We start from the raw sequence: 18958 nt of genomic DNA, 5'->3' as shown, positions 1-18958 counted from the left end.
CCACTGCTGCCGATGGATTGTTCGGGCTCGAGTGAAAGGATTAACTCTGATGTGTTGGTGGAACGTGAGTCGTTTTGGTGTGATGACGTTCTTACAAGGTACTATCTTATCATTTCCTTATTATGACATCAATTGACTCTAGTTTCATAACAAGTGACTGGAAACACGCAGTGCCTGTAATAGATTCACGGACTCTGAACCCATTTGAGCTGAACATGGACAATAACTCTGGAATTTATGAAACCTTTTTTAATCCTGACTCCAATAACAATTATCTGAATTCTGTTAATTTGTCGTGTGAATATTATACCGAACAGCAGTTTAATTTCTTGTCTTGCTTGTCTCCTACACATTCTGATCAAATATCGTTCTCCACGATTCATGTGAATGCACGTAGTTTTAGAGAAAACTTCGATCACTTTAAAACCTTCTTACAGTATCTACCTTGTCACACTCCTTCTCAGCTCTAGCATTTACGGAAACATGGCTCCATAATGACACATCACACCTTTATAATCTATCACATTATAATGCTATCCACTCCTGTAGAGAAATGAAAAGAGGAGGAGGAGTTTCTCTGTACGTGTCTGATTCATTTAATTATATTCTCAGAAAGGATTTAAGTAATGACTTCAACCTAACATTAGTAGAATCTCTATTTATTGAAATTCCCTCATGTTATTTATTTAAAGGGAAAAGCATTGTGATTGGATGCATTTACAGACCACCTGCTTCAGATATAAATACTTTTATTGATGCACTTGATTCAACCTTAGATATTATTTCAAAGGAACATAAGCTTTGTTTGCTACACGGTGATTTCAATTTGAATATTAGATTAGATTAGATTCAACTTTATTGTCATTACACAAGTACAGGTACAAGGCAACGAAATGCAGTTTAGGTCTAACCAGAAGTGCAATAGCAGCAAGTGCAGGATATACAGTGGTTCATAAGTGCAGAACATGGATATGTACTGAATAAATATAGAGTTGAATACTATTATAAACAAAAATTTACAGATAGATTGTCCTATGAATATAATATACAGATAACTATTACTGTGAACAGAATTTACAGCTAGATATGTACTGAATATAATAATATACAGATGGCTATTACTATAAACAGAATGTTTACAGATAGATATGTACTGAATATAATATACAGATGGCTGTTACTATAAACAGAATTTTACAGATAGATATGTACTATGAATATATATACAGATGGCTATTACTATAAACAGAATGTTTACAGATAGATATGTACTGAATATAATATACAGATGGCTGTTACTATAAACATAATTTTACAGATAGATATGTACTATGAATATATATACAGATGGCTGTTACTATAAACAGAATGTGAGCATAATATACAGATGGATATTACTATAAACAGAATTTTACAAATAGATATATGTATAAGTTAGGCTAATGAGCAGTATAACAATGGATTTAAAGTAGTGCAAATAAAGTTTGGACAGAAGCTATCCGAGTGAGTGCAGTGGAAAGTAATTGCATATTACAGTTAAGGTACGATATTGCAATGTATATATAACAGTCGGTACTGTAAATAAACAGTCGGCAGTGCAAATGAGCATATTCCAGTCAAGGTAGTAGTGCAAGATGCATATGTAAACAGTTGTTACTGTAATAACAGTCAGCAGTGCAAATGAACATTATAGTATTGCAAATAACAAATAACAAAATGGAGGCAGGTGTGAGGAGGGAGAGGAGAGTCAATCAGTATATGAGGGGAGTGGGATCAATGAGGGTTAGAGTTTCCCAAGTGGGGGAGGGGTGTCGCGACGTAAGCTTCAGCCATGTTTGTGTAAACATGGTCTAAGGTTTTGTTTCCTCTGGTGTGACAGGAAACATGCTGGTGAAATTTCGGTAGCACTGACTTTAAGTTTGAATGATTAAAATCACCCGCAACAATAAACGCAGCTTCCGGGTGAACGGTCTGTTGTTTACTGATGGCTGCGTGAAGTTCTTTCATAGCAAACTTGGCATCAGCATCCGGGGGAATATAGGCTGCAGTTATAATAGTGGAAGTGAACTCCCGCGGTAGATAAAACGGTCTACATTTAACCATGAGAAACTCAAGGTTAGCTGAACAATGTCTCCCAACAATAGCAGAGTTTGTGCACCAAGCTTTGTTAATGTAAATGCACAATCCACCACCTCTGGTCTTACCGGAGCCATGTAATGTTCTATCCGCCCGGAATGTATGGCGTCCCGCTAGCTCAATAGCGTTGTCCGGTATTCCGCTGTTTAACCATGTTTCCGTGAAAATTAGAACATTACAGTTCAAAAGTCTCTTGCTGTATGTGATGTTGAGTCGAATCTCCTCCATTTTGTTCAACAGCGACCGTACATTGGCAAGGAAAATGCTGGGTAAAGAGAGCCGGTGTGGTGTTAGCTTTAGCTTAGCTCTTAGTCCTCCGCGCTTCCCCCGCCTTTGTTTACGATCTCGCCGGCGCCTGCGAGCACTTCCGCCCGGCCGGGCAGAGTGCATAGCCTCGGGTGATCTGGCGATCTCAGGAAGGAGTCGAAGGTTGTCCATAAAACTGTCGGAAATTCGCAAACCAATATCCAAAAGCTCACCTTGGGTGTACGATGTTAAGGCACAACTGTTCTGGACGAACAGACCCGAAATGAGCAAGAAAAATACTGCTAAATTACAGAATCTGGAGAGACCGCGAGCCTCGCGATGTACTCGCGCCGCCATCTTGAATATCTTACATGCTGATCACATTGCGACACATGATTTTCTTAACACCTTGTATTCTGTAAATTTCTGCCCTTTAATTACAAAACCTACCAGAGTTACCACACACTCAGCCTCTCTTATAGATAATATTTTGTTTAACTCATGTGACTATAAAGTGTCATCAGGGCTGTTATGGTGTGACGTGTCTGACCATTTTCCAGTCTTTCAAATGATACATTCTGTTCCTGGAGCTTGTATTACTAATAATGTGCATGTAAAATATCGAAATTTCACCCTTAAAAATATTGGAATATTCAAATCAGCCATCAGCTCTATCATATGGGATGAGGTCATGTTGTTGCAGGATGCTATCAAAGCCTATGATTTATTTTTGACTCTCTTTAATTCTGCTCTGGAATCCAGTTTTCCTCTGATAGCTGTGAAATCCAAAGTAGTTAGAGACAAACCCTGGTTTACCGGTGAATTGAGGAAACTATCCAGAAAGAAAAATCGGTTGTATCGCAAGTCTGTCACCAAGCCTACTCCTCATAACCTAGAAACATACAAAAAATATAGGAACCAATTCACAAGCTTAATTAAGGCGACTAAAAAAAAGTTTTATGCCGACCAGTTTAATCGAGTCTCTAATGACATTAAATCAACCTGGAACATTATAAATCAGGTTCTGAGTCGTAATAGGAAGGCTGCGTCTGCACCCACAGAGATGAGGGACTATGTGTCTATCAGACCCTATTGATATAGCTGATGGCTTCAATAATTTCTTTACTAAAATTGGTTCTGATTTAGCACACAATATCCAGAAAACTGATAATGATCCATGTAGCCAAATAAATGGGCGGTACTCTCCCCTCCCTAATCTTGATCACCCAACTACGCAGGAGGTCCGAGATATTATTTTTTCTCTAAAGAACTCAGCCCCTGGCCACGATGGCATTAAGAGTATCCTCCTTAAGGAGACCATTGATCATATTATTCAACCTCTTACTTATGTAATCTCTTTATCATTTCAATCTGGAATTATTCCCCAAGCTCTTAAAATTGCAAAAGTTATTCCCATTTTTAAATTAGGTGATACAAAGGTGTTTAGCAATTATCGTCCCATATCCATTCTGCCCTGTATCTCTAAAATATTTGAGAAACTCGTCTATGAACGATTAAATAAACATTTAATTATTAATAACATTATATACAAACATCAATATGGGTTTCGAAAAAAATATTCAACAGAACATGCATTAATACAGCTTGTAAATTATATATCAAATGCCTGTGATAATAAAAAATTTGCTCTCGTGTTTTTCTCGATTTAAGTAAGGCTTTTGACACTGTTTCACATGATATTTTGATTTCTAAGCTTAATAGATATGGAGTGGAGGGTACTGCCTTAGTTTGGTTTCGCAATTACTTTATTAATAGAGAACAATTTGTTTATCTCAATGGTTTCTTTTCTAAAACTTCTAAAATTTCATTTGGGGTTCCTCAGGGTTCTATTCTGGGTCCTTTATTGTTTTTAATTTATATTAATGATTTATTCCTTTGTTGTGATCATTTCCTACCCATATTATTTGCAGATGACACCAATCTCATTGCAGTACATGAGGATTTTGTCACCTTGATCCAACATGTTAATGACGAGCTAAAAATATTATCAAATTGGTTTCGCACTAACAAGCTAACGCTCAATGTCAAAAAATGTAATTTTATGATATTTCACAATATTAATAAATTCTACCCCAAAGAACATGCTTGTATAGAAATTGATGGAGCTCCAGTTACTCAAGTGGCTTCAACAAAATTTCTCGGTGTTCTGATTGACGAGGGTTTAACTTGGTCCAAACATGTTGATCTAGTACAGACTAGATCCTCTAAAATGCTAAATATTCTAAGAATTGTTTTACCTTCAATCCACTCATCTGCTCATCTAACGCTTTACTACAGTTTTTTATTTCCCTTTATGAATTATTGCAATATTGTCTGGGGTGCTACTTTTCCCACTTATCTTGCTAAAATTTCTAAAATTCAGAAGAAGTTCTTGCGTATGATCTCCTACTCTTCTAAATATGCTCCTTCTGCACCTCTATTTCTCAGATACAAGATTTTATCAATTGAGAAAGTTAATGTTTATTTATCATGCATATTTATTCACAAGTTTATTTATAAGAGAGAAGATTTCCCACCAACATTACAACACTTCTTTACTTTTATTTCAGATACTCATATCCATCAAACAAGGCATAGAGAAATAAATCTTGTCTTACCGTTCTCTAGAACTTCAGGTCATAAAACTGACCTCAGCTTTAGGGGTCCTCAACTATGGAGTGAATTAAGTTTGTCCCTAAGATCCATGTCTTCTCTGCTTGTTTTTAAAAAACAGTTGAAATATCTTTTGATTTTACAATGACAGTTTTTTGTTATAGTTCCATGCAGTATACTATAGTCTTACTGATCCTCATATGCTGCTCTTTACTTTTGTTCCTCCTTTACCTTTACCTTTACCCTTCAACATCTGTAACTTTAAGTTATTTCCATTAGGATAATTATGCTTCTGAAAATATGTTTTTCCCCTCTTTTTATTATTCAACTTATTTGTCTGCGTGCCTTTTTTTGTTTATTCATGCAAGTGGAGTGGAACTCTGTATAAACCCAACTGGGTTTTGTTCCCCTCCTTGTACTGTATCCATGTGATATCTGTGCAGAACAAATAAATAAATAAAAAAAAAATAAAGATGATTGACAAGTTCGCTCAATTGGGCTTATTGTGGCTTTATTTGCAACTGTAGAGACAAACACAAACACTATGAATGTAGCAGTCATTCCCGCTGTTAAATTATATACTACATTCGTATTTATACAACAGCAAATTCAAACACGCTCTCTCTGGATCTCCCAGCGTTGTCTAGAAGTTAACAGTGTCAAGACACATGCAAACACTATACAAATGTTATAATGCAGTTAGAGCAGGAATCAAGGCTTCATCGGGACAGCATTCTTTCAATGAGAAGCGCAATTACACAACATTTTAAGATGAAGAGGTGCTCTTTTGGTTTTCAACTGTGATAACTAGGCTAATGTGCTCACTCACAGAATCAGACACTACTGCTATTTATATAGCAACAAAGGACAGAGTGTGTCTGCCTCCCGAACAATGCTAAGTGGTTGCTTTTGATATTCTAGGTATTATTAGCTTGCCAGAATTTTGTCTATTTTGACAATAGAGGTGAAGGAATATAATGCGCTAAGAGCTCGCTCAAGTACTGGGGACCTAAACCATTTAATGCTTTGTAAGTAATTGGCAAGATGTAATGTATACAATGTTTAAAGGAACACTCCACCGTTTTTTGAAATAGGGCTTATTCACCGTCTTTCCTACATGTAGATAGGTGGGCAAATGCCGATAGAGAGAGAGAGAGAGAGAGAGAGAGAGAGGAGACTTCGGCTGGATTGCGGGTGTAAGCCTTGGTTGCACCGTGAGTCTGTTGAATTGTTTTATTGTGGAAATGAGCGAGTGTGGGAATTGTGTTTCTGCTGTTCACTCGCAGTCACAGCTGTTCAGCCTGAGCCCTGTTGAAGGAGAATGCTGAAGCTGCTGAGTTACGTTCATGTTATGTTCATATCTCTCTCTGTCTGAGCCCCGAAGAAGAGAACGCCTAAGAAGAGAACGCTGTGAATTGCTGGAAGCTGTGAATTATGTTCATTCCTCTCTCTGTCTGAAACTGCTGAGTTACGTTCATGTTATGTTCATATCTCTCTCTGTCTGAGCCAAGAAGAAGAGAACGCGGAAGCTGTGAATTATGTTCATTCCTCTCTCTGTCTGAAACTGCTGAGTTACGTTCCTGTTATGTTCATATCTCTCTCTGTCTGAGCCCCGAAGAAGAGAACGCCGAAGAAGGGAACACCGAAGAAGAGAACGCGGAAGCTGTGAATTATGTTCATATTTCTCTCTGTCTGAGCCCCGAAGAAGAGAACGCCGAAGAGACTCTTAAGATTGTTCTCAATATTTAATAAAGAACATGCTTATTTTTAATTCTGTGTCTGCCTCCTTCGTGTCCACGGTCAGCTCCTCAGGGGCAGTACGCATACTAGGGGTGGGCGGCCCGCTGGCGTTCGCCCCGGCCTGTGACAATAGCATAAAGTCCCAAGTCAATATCTGCCTAGGAAATCGCCTAGTCTTAATCTGCATTGCTATTTGTACTCGTTGTGAATACGCAGGCCACAAGAAGTAATTAGGTTTTTTATTTAATTACATTTTTATCACTTTTACTCAGGACATGCTAGCTGGCAACAAAGGATCCCATTCATTATGCTAAGCTAAGCTAGCAGCGATCCTGCCAAACTAAAACAATGCATGCACTGAGACAAAAAACACTGAGCGCCGCTCGAGTGTTAAGCGTAGGAAATGTGCCCACGATCCCGTGCCCACACCTACCTACTGCCCGCTCTGTCACACTGTCGTCCCGGGGTTCAGATCCTCTAAAGCTCCCAAACACTGGCCGTGTTGCGAACGTAAGCCCTGTGCCCGCTCACGAGCGCGCTAACTTACCAATAAACACGCTACCCCCGACGCCGCTCTCGCGCCACGGGTTTCTCGCCACAAAATGTGCTGCGTTCACAGCGACCGAGCCGTTGTGTGCTGCCCAGCCAGTCACCGCTGTCAGCGAGCCTCCGTAGTCGAGCACCGGTGGCGCGCGCGCCGCCCCATCCTCTCTGATACGGGTTCCCCATCCTGCGCAGTGCGGCGATCTGAGAGACCATTCGACCCCTAGCTATGCGTGCGAAAGCATGGGAAGCGATCCCGGGCATGTCAGAATGGGTGCTGAATACTATAAAGCAGGGCTATTCGCTATAATTCGCTCGCCGTCCCCCGCGCCTTCGAGCACGGACCGAGATGAGAGTGAATACAGAAGTAGCGCACCTACTTCAGGCAGAAATAACAAAGCTGCTGTGCAAGGGGGCTATAGAACAGGTGCATCCTTCTCTGAGCGAGACGGGCTTTTACAGCCGTTATTTCCTCGTACCCAAGAAGGACGGAGCTCTAAGACCTATTTTAGATCTGAGATATTTGAACAAAGCTCTCATGAGACGACCGTTCAAAATGATCACAACCAGACAAATCCTCGCGCAAATTCGCCCGAGGGTCTGGTTTATCTCTCTCAATCTGAAAGACGCATATTTTCAGATCCAGATTATACCCCGTCACAGGCCATTCTTGAGATTCGCCTTCGATGGTCAGGTATATCAATACACCGTCCTGCCGTTCGGCCTGTCTTTAGCACACCGTACATTCACAAAGTGCATCTCTCGCTCCCCTGAGAAGACAGGGGATGCGGATATTGAACTATCTGGACGACTGGCTGATACTGGCGCAGTCAGAGACAGAGCTCATGTCTCACAGAACAGCGCTCCTCAGCCATCTGGAAAGCCTGGGTCTCTCGGTCAACTGGACCAAGAGCTCATTACTGCCCCGTCAGTCAATTTCTTTTCTGGGAATAGAACTGGACTCGGTGGCTATGACGGCCAGATTGTCAACGCAGCGCGCGCGCCGCATTCGACATCTCGCCGCGTCTTTCCAGATGGGCAGTCGGGTTCCGCTGAGAACATTTCAGAGAATGTTGGGCCATATGGCCTCAGCTGCAGCTGTGCTCCAGCTGGGCTTACTGCGCATGCGCCCGCTACAACGCTGGCTGAAAGCGAGAGTGCCTCACCGAGCCTGGACTGCCGGCGGCTCGCGAATCAGTGTGAACCAGGGCTGCGTTTCAGCCCTGCAGCCCTGGCTGGCGGCCGAATGGTACCACACGGGGGTGACAATGGGAGTTGTCTCGCACCGAAAAGTTGTCTCGACAGATGCCTCCAACCGAGGTTGGGGGGCTCTTTTCGAGGGCAGACCGGTCTATGGCCTCTGGTCAGAGCAGGAGAATCGCCTTCACATAAACTGTCTAGAGATGCTGGCGGTCGAGAATGCGCTGAAGCACTTCCTCCCATACCTGCGGGATCACCATGTACTAGTCCGCACGGACAATACGTCAGTATTGTTCCCCCGGGGGAATGGTCTTTGCTTCCCCAGACAGTCCAGTTACTGTGGCGCCTTTTCGGCAAAGCGAAAGTCGACCTTTTTGCGTCAAAAGACAACGCTCACTGCCCAAGGTTCTTTTCAAAGAACGAGGATGCGCTGGCCCAAATCTGGCCCAGCGGCCCGCTGTACGCTTTCCCCCCGGTCTCACTGTTGCCACAGGTCATCGGGAGAATCAGGGAAACGCGCCACTCGGTGCTCCTCATAGCCCCGCACTGGGAGAATCAAACGTGGTTCCCGGAATTAATGCGGCTGGCAGACACAGCCCCATGGCCGATGCCGGTAAGGAGAGACCTTCTCTCTCAAGCCCGCGGCTCGATCTGGCATCCTCATCCAGAGCGCTGGTCTCTGCATGCATGGATACTCAACGAATACCCGTTGACCTGCCAAAAGGGGTTGTGAACACGATCACACAGTCTAGAGCTCCCTCTGCGAGACGGCTCTACGCGTCTAAATGGTCTGTGTTTAATAAGTGGTGCACCGTCAAAGATTTGGACCCACAAACGTGTGGGGTCTCGCGGGTGCTTTGCTTCCTTCAAGAGCTGCTGGACATGGGCAGGTCCCCCTCCACGCTCAAAGTGTATGTTGCGGCCATTTCAGCGTTCGCCGACTCGGCGCATGGCCGCGCATTAGGAAGGAACGAGTTCATCATCCGCTTCCTTAGAGGAGCCAGGAGGATGAACCCCCGCGGCCCCCGTCGGTTCCTATTTGGGTTCTTTCCCTGGTCCTGGAGGCCTTGAAAGCGCATCCCTTTGAACCGATAGAAACTGTGGATTTCAAATACCTCACGCTCAAAACCATTTTCTGACAGCTCTGTCATCAGTCAAATGTGTGGGTGACCTACACGCGTTATCAGTTAACGCCGCGTGCCTCGAGTTCGGACCTAATGACTCGAAAGTCATTCTCAAACCGAGGCACGGTTACGTCCCCAAAGTGATGGGCGCATTTTATCTGTCTAAGTTGCGCGTATGCCCGGCCCACAATCTCGTGCGCAGGCTACTGCTGTTCGATTTAGCTCTCCTGGTTGAGCTGCACTATAAAGGGTTGTGTCAGTTTCAGTACTGACCGGCTGGGCCGCTCTGCACTCCCTACTGTGTGCTTATGTACATGCGCTAGCCATTCTGTTGGCCGCCCGGCTCCCACTCATCGTGTTCCCCGGGCTTTCCCTGGGACTCATTCAGTGGATGCTGGGCGCGCACGGCGTTGACAAGGGTGTTCCCGTAGCGTAAGCAACTTATGCAATACGAGAGAACCTCTCGTAAGATAACGTAATCGGTTACCTAATGTAACCTCTGTTCTCTCTAGAAGAGGGAACGAGTATTGCGTAACCCGCCGTGCTCGCGCCACGAGCTCATTCGCTTCATTGACGAAAACCAGCGAACCAGCCTCCGAGCCTTCCTTATATACGCTTAACCACGCCCCTTCTGGCGGGCTGTGACGCGTGAGGGCCCCAAGCGCCCCCAATTGGGCGTGACGTCACGCCAGGCTCAGTGGTAGGCTGCTGCAGTTGCCGCAGGGCAGCCAATGAACATGCTAGATAGCCTGCTCTAGGTCTGCGTGCTGCTGCACTGCGTTGACAAGATTATAAAAATTAAGGATCATTTTTTGGCTTCATATCTCGAGAAAAGATGACTTTACCCATAGCGTAAGCAACTTACGCAATACTCGTTCCCTCTTCTAGAGAGAACAGAGGTTACATTAGGTAACCGATTACGTTACATGTCAGGCTGAGGACTCACCTGGATTCTCAGTCGCCGAGGAGTGGAGATCGATCAGGACTTGGCAGTGCTAGAAGATCGCGGGAATGCTACCGGTGGCTTCGGCCGGTTAGCTTCGACACTGGCGTTCCATTTCCATGTCCCCGCCATGTAAAAACATCCACCCGGAGCTATGTCCAAGGAAACCTCCGTCCAATTCCTCGTGTGACATCGCCGCCTGTCAACTCGACCACGTTCCGCATGGCACTTTGTAACACCAGATCGCTCAATAACAAAACATTTGTCCTCGATGTCATCTCTCACAATCTGGATTTGTTTTTCCTCACCGAAACCTGGCTCCCCCAGGTGACGTCAGTGCCTTTTCGGAACTCCTCCCCTCTGGCTATCTTTACCTAAACACCCCGCGGCAAACGGTAAGGGGCGGGGGGGATAGCCACCACACACAGACAGTCCTTGAAGTGCTGCCAGCTGTCCACTAGAGGGTATTCCAGCTTTGAGTTACAAGCATTTGTGCTCACACTGCCCTGTCCTATTTTATGTGCAGTAATCTATCGGCCGCCTAAATTAAATAGGGATTTCTTAAATGAGTTTAAGAGTTTCCTCAGAGTTTCTGAGGGTTTCTGACAGAGTTTCTGGCAAAGTTTGACAATATTCTAATCTGTGGTGACTTTAACATTCATGTTTTCTGCCCCTCTGATAAACCTGCTAATGATTTTAAGGCACTTTTAAATTCATTGGATCTGACCCAGTCAGGGGCGGATCTAGAAAAATATTTATGGGGTGGCGAGAGGGGGGCAGGAATTTTTGAGGGGTGGCAACATATGGCAGACGTATATATACTGAATTTAATCACAGTTAAATTGGCCATAACTTTTAATTCGTTGCTGCCAATAGGAATGGGTATCGTTAAGGTTTTAACGGTATTACTACTCTTACCGATACTCCTTATCGATCAGGTACTTTAACGGTATTCTTAACGGGGAAAAAAATTTATTTAGAACACAATTAATATTGCTTTATATTTTGAAATGTAAAATAAATATCTATAGCAAAAGAAAAAGCAATGCTTTAACAAAACAAATAAAACATGTATGTTATGCAGAAGGGTGCAGGCTTTTGTGTTTTGTATACAGAAGACATAGGACACCAAAAACAAAGTACAAACACATGGTCAAACAAAAAAAGTATACAATTAAACAAATTATATACCCAGTGTTTTAATTTCAGTAATGTCTACTGACATTACTGTTCAGGAGTAATATGGGCTAAAAAGACATCTAATAAAGTCAGATTTAAAATAACACTGCATAGTTTATCATAGATAGATTAAAGCTTATATCATTCAAGAGCTGCGACTTGTTTTCTCTTTGCCTTTTATTGTTTGATTCACATTAATGATTCACATCCTCTTTAAGACCAAATGCAGATCTAATCATTATTACGCATCATATTTTCTCCCAACTTTTAACGCCCATTTGAGAAAATTTTTTTATTTAAGTGAATAAACTGTTTAAGTGAATCTCCAAGACAGCCATTTTGACATATTGGATTTTTTAGATGCGCACACAAAGCCCAAAATATACGTTGCTTGTCTCGTTGCGGTGTGTTTTGGAGCGCGTGACGCATTTGCAACAGTGTCTATTGCGTCAATTTTGGTACTTTTAATAGCCTTTTATTATCAAATGCGTCCCGCAGTTTAGCAACAGTATAGACTACATTTTACAACAATCACCGATCGTGCAGATTCTGACTCTGATTCTGTTTGTGTTTTAAGGAGAAATGACAGCGCACCGCTGTGAAGGGAAGGAAGTTGCGTGAGACAGAATGCAGCTTTAGTTTTTAATGGTTATACCTCAAATATCTTCTTTTTTATAATCATTGGAAGCCAAAATCTAAATCTAAATAGAGTTTAATATCAAAAATCTAAAGTGTAACCGTTTGAATGTTTAGTTCTGTCCTCATCGTCACTCATTAAGCAGGGCTGTTGTGTTGTGCGCGCCGTGGCTCCGCGTGAAAGATCTCTCTCTCTCTCTCTCTCTCACACACTCTCTCTCTTTAACAAAAATGCATCACAGACAAATGGTTCAATATTATTATATATAGAAGTGGCTGGCGAGATTAAATTCGCAAGATAATAATTTCTTAATAGCAATAATAAATAGCACGTGTACTTTATTAATTTCTCCAGTACCGACAGCAGAACCGATAACGTCCGAGCTTATCGATCCAGCGGTCTTTCAAAATTCAGCACCAGGGCCCGTTTAATACCGGGTTTCGGTACCCATCCCTAGCTGCCAACTGGGGTGGCAGCAGGGGTGGCAAAGATCGGTAGATCCGCCCCTGGACCCAGTCCATATCCTGTCCCACTCATAGGTTAGGTCACACTCTTGACCTTATCATCTCTCGTGGGGTGACAGTGTCAACTTGTGAGGTCCAGGATTTTCCCATCTCTGACCACTCTCTCATACGGTTTGACATCTGTGCTGTTCCTCCTGCACCCACGTCCACTGCCCCCCATCGTCGTCGCATCATTACCTCATTACCTCTATGACTTTGTTGCTGCCTTCTCTGTTTCTGATCTCGCCTCTACTGCTGAATTGGCATCGCCTCTATGTCCTGACCTTTTCCTCTCCTCCTTCCACACCATCTGCTCCCAGATTATGGACTCTGTTGCGCCCTACAAGGTAAAGACGACCAAAGGTCCATTGTACCCCTGGCTCAATGATACAACTTGGGCCCTCAGGCGTAAGTGTAGACAGGCTGAGCGAAAATGGAAGACGGATAGACTGCAGGTGTCACTGGAGATGTTTAGAGACAGTCTTGCCACCTATCAGAGAGCAGTGAAGGAAGCTAAAGGACAGTTTCTTTCCAATCTCATCAATAGCAACAGCCACCGCCCTGGAATCCTGTTCAGCACTATTAATTCTGTCATAAATCCGATGTCTGTTGCTTTGAATGATGTATCTGAAAATACATGCAATGCATTCAAACAATACTTTTTGGACAAGGTTTTGTCTGTTAGGCAAACCATTACACAAGCCCCTGCTGTTGCCATGTCCTCCCGAGCGGTGCAATGTGTGCTGGAGAACTTTGAGGCAGTTACTCTTGCGGACCTCAAAAAAGCTGTCCATGAGTTGAAGCCTACCACCTGCCCTCTTGACGGTGTTCCGGCCAGGATTTTGAAGGAGGCTATTGACATCGTAGGTCCCTTCCTTGTCTCCTTCATAAACAGCTGTCTTAGTTTGGGAACTGTTCCCACTGCTCTCAAACACGTCATTGTCAGACCGCTGCTCAAGAAACCCAACCTTGATCCCTCCATACTGTCCAACTTCCGCCCAATATCTCACCTGTCACTTCTGTCTAAGTTGATGGAGAAGCTTGTTTTGTCCCAACTTCAGTCTCATCTCCAACTGCACGTCATTGGTGATAAATTTCAGTCCGGTTTCAGGTCTAGACATAGCACCGAATCAGCGTTATGACATTCTTGGAGCCCTGGACAGTAAAAGCTCTGTGGTTTTGGTGTTACTGGACCTGACCGCTGCATGTGACACCGTGGATCATGCCATCATCATCTCCCGCCTTCAACATGCTGTCGGTCTGCAGGGCGCGGTGCTCAATTGGTTCTCTTCATATCTCACTAACAGAACTTTTTCAGTAATGCTTAATGACTTTTCCTCCTCAGCTGCCCCCCTGTACAAGCTTTTAACACGTAGCCTCCGACTCGACTGCTATTTTTATGTACATTTATGTTTTTATATATTGTTGTCTATTGATGTTTTTACTGGAAAGCGCCTTGTGCACCATCTGGCTGTTGTAAGACGCTCTACAAATAAAATTTGATTTGATTTGATTTGATGCAGGGCAACCACCCAGTAGAACATTACAATAATCTAGCCTTGAAGTCATGAACGCATGAACTCTTCTGCATTTGCCATTTAGCCCTTTGACACAGAAATCCCGGTAAATTACCGTAAAATTGCCAGAACGACTTTACCGGTAAATTCCAACATGTGCTGTTCACACAAGCAACAGCATTCTGGCTTTTTAACCGGTAACAGACCATTCACACATCAGTTCCAAAAACCGGTAATCTCTGTAATTGTCATTAACCGCAAGTGACCTCTAAAGTTGTTGACAAATCTCTTTATCCGCCTGGACGAGGAGAAGCGCTTTAGTTTCGGCATCACTCTAATTTGAAGTCATAATTTTATGAATGGCTCAGAGCCGTTGCTCTTTCAACGGCTTCTGATTGGCCCAAATCACTTCTTACATCAGCGCGTTCTGACCTTGTGCGTGCAAAATATGGTAATCTTCATTCCGTGTACACACAGCGCATATACCGGTAATTTACTGTCAATGTTACGACTGGTAAATTGCCGGAGCCAATTTACCGGTATATTTGAAAAGGTCCTGTTCACACATTATATGTTACTGGTAATTTACCAGTAAAGACTGTATGTGTGAAAGGGGCTACTGAGAGCATATGTCATAATTTAGATATATTTTTAAGATGGAAGAATGCGGTTATACAGATGCTAGAACATGGCTTTCAGATGAAAGATTGGTATCAAAGAGCACACCCAGGTTGTAACTGACGACGAAGACTTGACAGAACATTCATCAAGTGTTAGATAGTATTCTAGGTTATTGCGTGCGGAGGTTTTTGGTCCAATAATTAGAATCTCAGTTTTTTCTGAATTAAAGGCAGGGTAGGTAGAAATGGTCTAAAAATTTTATTTTTCAAATTTGTTTAAACTTTATGTACATATCAATACATAATTAAAATGTAAGTACTCTGAAAAAGAAAGTATCAAAATCGAGTGTCTGTAGACCTCTCACGACTGTTTTAAAGACATCTCATTATTTCCATTCACTCCACCCCCTCATTTCTGTGCTTCTTCCAAAGCCACGCCCCCAAAACACATGAACGCGCGACTATTTTTTATTTAGGATTATTTACCTGAGACAAGCGGAGGGGAAGGGGCATTTTTTTTGCCTGGTTTGCCTTCACTAACTGCATATGCCGGTACTGTAAATTTAGATTGCTCTTTCTCTGCCATTGTTTTGGTATTCCTAGGTTCAGTGCCTTCTTCTTCTTCTTCGATAGATTTTATTGGCAGCTTGCAAACATAGTGCATTACCGCCATCTACTGGACGGAGGTGTGATCAGGTTCCGTGCCTCTCGCACTCCTCAAATCAAACGGTCGCGCGCAAGTGGGCAGGTGCTGTGTGGCAAAAGGGTGGTTGCCATGGTTGCGAGAGAGTGACAGTCGCCTAAGCCAATCCTTTGATTCGTCCCGAATCAAAATAATGAGCTGTGTTTAATACAGATTAAACGGTCTAGAGTCACTTGATTTTTATACTCTTTTTTTCAGAGTTCTTACATTTTAATTATGTATTGATATATATAGAAAGTTTTAACAAATTTGGATCTTTAATTTTTAATAAATCCTACCTACCCTGCCTTTAAGTAGTAGGAAATTACTAGTCATCACATTTTTTTTTTTTATCTCAGCTATGCATTCCGTTAATTTTGTGAATTGGTAAGTTTCGTCAGGGCGCGAAGAAATATAGAGCTGAGGCTCATCAACAGTGAGGGAGCTCATCTAATGCCATGCTTCCTAATGATATCTCCCAAGGGTAGCATGTACAGGGTGAAAAGGGTGAAAATCACATTCATATCTGCCCCATTAGTCACTATATGCTCACTATCAACTCACCTTTTGCAAATACCATTGAATCTCTTATTTGACATTGATTATCTTGTTTGAAATATACATTTGTGTGTATCTCAGGTGCAGAAGGTATTGGATGCAGCTCAGGTGAACAAGGAAAGGAGTGTTCTGAGACTGCATAGACAAGTGTGGCTCCAAGAGCATCACAGACTCAACATAGCCAGGTAGCGTACCTGTGAATTTTAAGACTGTATTTTCAAATCTTTGTTTAATAACACTAGCAGGGGTTTTCTCCTTTTAAACATTTGTTTGTAAAATAAATAAATAAACAGCTGGTTCCAGTATCTTGGTCAGTATCCAACCTTATTCCTGGAGGCACACATTTTGGATGTCACTCTTATTTGACCCATTCATCCTCTAATAAAGAGCTGATGAGTTGAATCAGGTGGGTTTGATCAAGAAGAATGGGAAATGTGTACTCTTGGGGGATGTTTACACAATAACGTTAACACAAAAAAGTTGTTTAATTCCTTCATCTAGCTTGTTTCTCAGAAGATGGCTTAGTCATCTCTTCATAGCGCTTACACTGCAGACTGTCAAAACAGTTCAAAGTCAGATAATTCTAGGTAACAGCATGTTTTAGCTATTGCAGTCTTGAATAGTCATTTCAGTAATTAATACATTTTTACCATAATATAAATTGCTAAATTAGGGTGGCTCAGACGACACCGTTCGAGACACTCAATTTCTGTTTTGGGGGGAATAGCTCATCTAGTCAAAATAATGTGAGAGCCCTTATGCTGCTGCTGCATCCCCTCATGCTGATAATGCTGTCTCTATATGCTGCTGCTATCTCCTCATACTGCTGCTGTCCCCTGACTTCTGCTAATTCATGAATGGTCAGGGGACTCATCTGATCAGAACATACTGCTGCTGCTGTCCCCTGACTTCTGCTAATTCATGAATGGTCAGGGGACTCATCTGATCAGAACATACTGCTGCTGCTGTCCCCTGATTCTGCTAACTCATGGGTGGTCAGGACTCATCTGATTATAACATATTGCAAATTATCTGTATATTCGTAGATTACTAAGCATATAATTGTTAAAATAAAATCATCCAATGTATCTCAGAGGATTGCCAGGTGTGGTTTTGTTTGGGGGGATATTTTAGCTCTCACAGTTCTAAACTGTGTGAGCGTTCCCTAATGCTGCTGCTGCTGTCCTCTGACTCTCTGCTATTTCATGGTGCTCATGAAAGGTCAGAGGACTCCCTGAACAGAGCCATACCGCCAAATTTCAATTCAGGAACATCAACTTGTTTGCAATCTATTCAATGAAAATTCTTTATTTTTATTGTCCGTGTGTTCTTGACTTAATGGACCTGACAGAATTATAATATTTGTAATGACCCACCTTGGCTGGGGCCACCTCCATTTCCCTCCTTGTTCTCATGCAAGGCACGGTAATGCCTTAGCATAGACAAAGTGTTAGTATTGTACCTCAGTTCCTTGGAGCACAACATACACTTCACCTTTCAATAAAAGATTGTGAATTATGAAATTGAATGTTTTTTTTAACAAATATAATGCATTGGTAATTGTGTATGTATTTATGTATGTATGTATATATGCCTACCTTGTAAGGAGAAATCAGATCAAAGTATTCCCATACAGGGGAAGTCTTTCTCTTTCTTGCTGGCTCCGTCGAAACAACAATCAAAACGTCATTGGTTTAAACGGGTCATGACATGAGAAACCAAATTTACCTTGATCTTTTGGTATATAAGAGGTCAGAATTCCAGATAATAATACATAACATCCACCAGAATCGGAGATTACATTGTGAGACAAACTTTATCCATTTGTGTATTAAAACAGAAGTGCCTCTAGATTTGCTGTTAAAATTTGAATGAAAAACTTGACCAATCTATGTAGTCTAACCTGATCACAAAAAAAACCCCACACAAATCTGATGCTCATCTTTTTGAACATGACGAGAACATCAATTTAAACAACCGATTAAACACGTAGAACTGCCAACTCCTAAAACTTAAATATATACCCAAAACAGCTATCACAACTTGTACAAAATACAGAAAAGCAATGAGAAGAAAAAAATAAGTAGATAAAGCAAAAAATTACAAAGTTAAATTTGGCAACTTATATAAGAGTCACAGAGAACTTCAGAGAGCAGGAGAGGCATGAACTCCCTTGCATTCTTTCCTTCAATGCCCTGGGTTAGGCCTACAACTTGTTTGTTATGGTGCTGTGAGTTAGATATTAGGGACCGTATTCACAAAACATATAAAGGCTAAAAGTAGCTCCTAACTTGCCGTTCCCTTTCGAGGGAACACGCGCTGCGTCGAGAATCGACACATTGGGGAACGCCTTCAGTGTGATGCATCTGAAGCCTGTATGGAACTAGTTCAATCTCGATTGGTGTTGCGTCATTAAGTCACTCGTGATGTCGCATGTGACGGCGATGTGGAAGCTAATAAAAGGACGCCGGATCACAACGGCATCAGCTTTCTGGTCTTCAGCAAGCGTTCTGTGTACTGTACTGTCTTATTTGGTGTTGTCTGAAAATCACTATATCATCCCTTATCCCTCTCTCTCTCTCTCTCTCTCTCTCTCTCTCTCTCTCTCTCTCTCTATATATATATATATATATATATATATATATATATATTAGGGGTGGCACGGTTCACAAAACCCACGGTTCGGTTCGTATCACGGTTTTAGGGTCACGGTTTTC

General features: G+C 42.3%; 1 protein-coding gene across 1 annotated transcript in view; it reads left to right on the top strand.

Annotated features, from left to right (window-relative positions):
* Positions 1 to 18958, top strand: part of LOC311298294 (coiled-coil domain-containing protein 148-like) — a 170515-nt gene that overhangs the window by 65632 nt on the left and 85925 nt on the right. Inside the window, exon 4 of the mRNA XM_084421092.1 lies at positions 16323 to 16426. Within this exon, the coding sequence (XP_084277218.1) occupies positions 16323 to 16426 (104 nt within the window). The remainder of the gene's footprint in view (positions 1 to 16322; positions 16427 to 18958) is intronic.

The sequence above is a fragment of the Rutilus rutilus genome (genome assembly GCF_951802725.1).
Source record: "Rutilus rutilus genome assembly, chromosome: 10".
Lineage (NCBI taxonomy): Eukaryota > Metazoa > Chordata > Actinopteri > Cypriniformes > Leuciscidae > Rutilus > Rutilus rutilus.
This window is presented reverse-complemented; position numbering and strand designations above follow the sequence as displayed.